Genomic DNA, 4945 nt, shown 5'->3' on the forward strand with positions numbered 1-4945 from the left:
CACACACACACACACACACACACACACACACACACACACACACACACACACACACACACACACACACACACACACACACACACACACACACTCACACACACACACACACACACACTCACACTCACACACTCACACACTCACACACACACACACTCACACACACACACACACACACACACACACACACACACACACACACACACACACACACACACACACACACACACACACACACACACACACACACACACATACATACATATACATACACATAGTCCAGTAAATTGATAATATATAGTAATTTTATAATTTTATGAAATGTTCTCTCATCTATGAATATCAGTAAGCAAAGTATTTGGTTGACTTGGCAGCATCTGTTAGTCTATTATAGGGAACAGAATTTATGCTTTTCACTGTTCAGCAAAGGACATTTTTTAAATAAGTAATTTTATTAATATTAGTTGTTAACCACCCCGGACGGATGTATGTTCTGTCCCGTGTAGTTTTTTGCTAAATTTTCTTACATATAGATGGCTCCACATGTGCTCAGCCGCCAAGGAGTCTATCGGTAGCCCTAGTGACCGATCCTGGTTTCCCCATTCCTTGAATTAATGGAAAAATGTGCTTTTCTTTTTAATACAATTGATATCAATACTGTTATTGTTGTTATTGATGTTATGATTATTGAATTGTTATTTATATCTTGGTAACATTTATGACACTGAAATAATGCAAAAGACCCTTTCCAAAAGTCAAGGAAAAGGGTAAGCAGGTGAGATAGGTAGGACTAATAACTGACTCCTTATGACTAAGCACTTGTGGAGCCATCTAAGTGTAAATACAATAAATAAACTTATATTACAGTGAGCATGGCATGTATGCTTGCAGATTTGGTTAATACTGCTTTGTAATCTTCCAGTTCTGAATGTATTGAGTTAACTTAGAATAAAGGAATTTATAGGGAAATAAAAGGAATTGATTTATAATATGTGCTAACTACATAAAATTCATTTCAGGATGTTGGTGCGACTTATGTAGAGTAAAGGAAGACCGTGTGAGAGCAAGAGGAAGACACTGATACACTGTAGGAAGAACAAACCTTGCTTTAAATTGAGGAGGACGAATAGCAATTAAGAAATACAAAATGAAATATTTTTTTCTCTCTTTAAAAGTCTATTTTTTTCATTTTATTTTATTTATTTATTCTTTTTTTCATTTTGTGGACTTGTTTGAGAGCTGCAAAATCCCTCTTTTGTGTACGTCTTTTATCTGATTTGAATTCTGATTTCTGTCGTGTGGCATCAGTGCTTTTTTTATCTGTAGTCAAGAAACGGAGATTTTTCTTCGGTATAACTGTATTAAATAGATGAAATTTCAACAGTATGTGAGAATGGTAGTACAGTGTGATGGAAGGATGGAAAGATTAAGTAACACCTGTCTAATGAAGATTTTTTTTTTTTTTTCCCCTGGAGATAATTATGTAAGCATCAGTGTCCAGAGACTTGTAATTAAGTGCTATATTCTTTCTCATGATCGTCCTTCATGGATATTGACGCTTCTGACTCCAGTAATTCTAGTTGTCTGTTCCTACTGTTTGTAAGTTTCTGCTTGATGGAATATTGGATTCTCTTCGGAGTAGAGATGAAGCCTCAATGTATGTAACCAGTAATGATATTTGCCGTTCATTTGCTGTCTGTCAATTTTTATTAGCGAGATATTCTGCTTCATTGCCTTCACAGAGTAGGAGTAAACAGGACGGAAATATTTTGCAGCCTCTCCTTGCTGTGATTTGATATAGTATTATGAGGTTTCTCAGAATTTCCGTTACATGCCCCTCCCATATATTTTTCTTTAAAAATGTTTTTCTTAATTTTTCTTTTTTTCCGAAGAATAGTCTGGCTTTATCAGACTTGCTTGTGTCTTGCTATGGCGGTTTTGTTTAATACAGCCATGATTTATGTGTTGGGTAGATACTGTTCCTGGGAAATGTATATTAAATATTAGCTTCAGGTGCATTTAATGTGAAAAAGTTGTACTGAGTGATAGAATTCTAATTTTTCAGTATTTCACAAGTTTTATGCTGTTTAACATAATCATACTCAGTTATTGCATTACTCAGTGGGAAATAAGTAGGGACTAGGTAGTGATGAAAGAGTTACTTCATTGCATTATTACTGAATTGAGTACAAGACGATAGTATTAATCTAATTTCCACCCGCTACTTATTGGCTTTTCACTCATTATGCCCAAGTCATGAGAAAGAAAGAGAGGGAAAAGGTTAAAAGACCTCCTTACAAAAAATAAGTGTTAATAGGATTGAAATTTATCAATGAGATAGATTCTTTGAGATATTGACTTGGAAAGAATATCCTCATTCTTATATCTCAGTGTTGGAAAATTGTTGCACGTGTTCTTCATCTCGGTAGTGCAGCTGTATTACTCTTGTAGGTCATAGTCAGGCAGTTATTATTCAATATTTGCTTTTATTATTTACAAAATTTTGGAATTTTGGTTTAATCTTTCCATCCTGTCATATGTTAATGATCCTTGTGTAGCTCAATTTGGTAGCTGACATAACTTATGATTGTGTAAGAGTTAAAACCCTTTGATTCACATTTTTCGTTCTTGACTTTGATGTATGAGTATCTGTTCCTTTTTCACTTTTTTGTATATGAAGTGATTAGAAAGGAGACCTCAGAAATCTGCCTGATTGGCTCGATGGTTTTATGCATTTACTGAGCTAAATGTTTGCTCAGTGTTCAAGTGATTATCCTTACACATGCCAATGCCATAATAATTACTACTTGTTGCCTTTGATTTGTCGAGGAGGGAGGGTAGATTGTTTTTTCTTGTTTTCTTCTGTCTCCTTAGTGAATACAGAATTATTAAATAAGATGGAGCTCAGGTGCAAGATTCCAATGCAGTAGGGAATTATACAGGACCTAGGCATCATGTCAGCGATTCTTTCAAATTGCAACGTTAGATTCACATTCGGTATTTAGCAGAATGATAGGGCCAGATTTTGTTTCCTTTGGGGATGCTGGTGTTGTTTTTGGTTCTGAGAGTTTTATTTCTTCACATGTCATAAATCAGATTATGTTATTACACTTTAATCATATTAAAGACTTGAGCAGTGGAAATATTGAAATCATAGTGTTCACTCCCAATAAAGACGGGCAAAATTGTTGGTGAGGACGTGTGTACTTTTGTGCATGCCATTCCATGCTTGGATAATTGTCCTCGGGAAGCGAGACCTTATGACATGATGGAATGTCACCTGGTGTCTGTGGTTATTCGCCATGACATGATAGTACGTCACGAATCGCCAGTGGGTTACAAGATCATGGGACAAAATGGTAGGAAGATTGAGAGTGAAAGTGTTCAGTGCTTCATGTATTCTATTAGAAGTGGGTGCTCCGGTTCACATAGAGTTGACTAAAATGTCTTCAGCATAATCAAGCATAGCCTGTGCTGTAATCATTAGTGGCATTTTTTTTATCTGATGCATTTCATTGATAGCACTGTCAATTACTTAAATACAGTTATTGTAGTATATTTTTTTACTTGGATGTGAATGGCAAGAACTTCCACCGTACTTAGATGCTTCAGGTGTATGGATTTTTTTGTTTGAAAGATATATATATATAGACAGTTGCAGATTCTCCAAATAGGATTTATTTAATGCAGCAAGCTAAGCCTGAGTATCCTTTGACAAATTGATTTTATTGTGGACATAGCTAAAGTATCTGATGTTCCCTGGGACAGTCTCTACCCTCAGCTTTGTGCATGGAGAAACAGGTCATCTCTTGAAATCAGTTTTCTCTGTCTTTAATGAAACTTGTGATTTAAATGTTTGCCTTCTCTTCTGTCTCTCCCCCCCCCCCCCCCTCTTTTTTTTTGTGAATTTGATATCTTTCCCATCTCTCCTTGTTACGAGCGCTTGTTTCAAGGCAACAAGCATAATCCGTATTTCGTAAATTTGAGATGACTGTTTACTTCCAGTTTTTGAATGTGTCTGAACTTGGGCATTTTCATATCTCAGGAGTTATTGTGAGTGGAATGGTAGGGTTAAAGTGGAACATTTAGGCTATATTAGTCTTTTTTTTAACGATTATATAAATATATATATATATATACAATTTTTACCAAATGGGAAGGTCTTTTACACTTATTGTCTTCTGTTCTTACAAGTTCAGGAAGTATGACCATCTTTCATGTTATTGTTTTTTTTGTTATTTTTGTTTTCAGGAATAAATGATCATTAGCTTAGGAAAAATGGAACTGAGACACTGTATTCAGTTTATTCACAAAATGACTCTGCTTTATAAGTTTAAATATTCATTTCCAGATCAAGACGTGACAAAATCTTCAATCTTTGTGTACCATGCAAATATATATATATCCCCCTCTTTTTCTTGTATGAAATTGTAATATTATTTATGAAATCATTACAGCTTTCTGGCAGCATATATAGTTTTTCTCTTTCTCTTAGTTATTGAACATGTTTATACTGTTGGTAGGCTGCCTATCAACATTGCAACTCACCTACTTAATATGCAAAAAAATACAAGGATACTTGGCCAATTTTATCTATTAAGTGATGCCAGATTCTTCCTTATTTCTGATGTGGTAACAAGTCGGTATATTTAGCTCTGCACATTATTGAATGGCTGCTTGTATTACTCATCCATGAGATTTCTTGTTCTGTGATAACATTCTATGGTTGTGGAAAATGGCATGTTATTTTGATGCTCTATGGCACTTGTCAAGGCTGTGCACAAGTGGTAAGTTGACAGTGTTCTCGTGTTACCACATCAAAAGAGAGGGTTTCTTGCAGTTTGTGATAACTATGCACAAATTATTATGTCCACCATGCTATGAACTCTGGCTGGCCATTATGTAAATACTGAGATCCAATTGATCATTTTAATAAACTTGAAAGTTG

At 35.1% G+C, this 4945-nt stretch overlaps 1 protein-coding gene across 1 annotated transcript in view; it reads left to right on the forward strand.

The window, feature by feature from the left end:
• Positions 1 to 4945, forward strand: part of LOC125045853 (zyxin-like) — a 79734-nt gene extending 74789 nt beyond the window's left edge. The window contains exon 8 of the mRNA XM_047643398.1: positions 1017 to 4945. Coding sequence (XP_047499354.1) covers positions 1017 to 1043 — 27 coding nt within the window. The 3' untranslated portion in view covers positions 1044 to 4945. The remainder of the gene's footprint in view (positions 1 to 1016) is intronic.

This window comes from Penaeus chinensis, chromosome 38, assembly GCF_019202785.1.
Source record: "Penaeus chinensis breed Huanghai No. 1 chromosome 38, ASM1920278v2, whole genome shotgun sequence".
Classification (NCBI taxonomy): domain Eukaryota; kingdom Metazoa; phylum Arthropoda; class Malacostraca; order Decapoda; family Penaeidae; genus Penaeus; species Penaeus chinensis.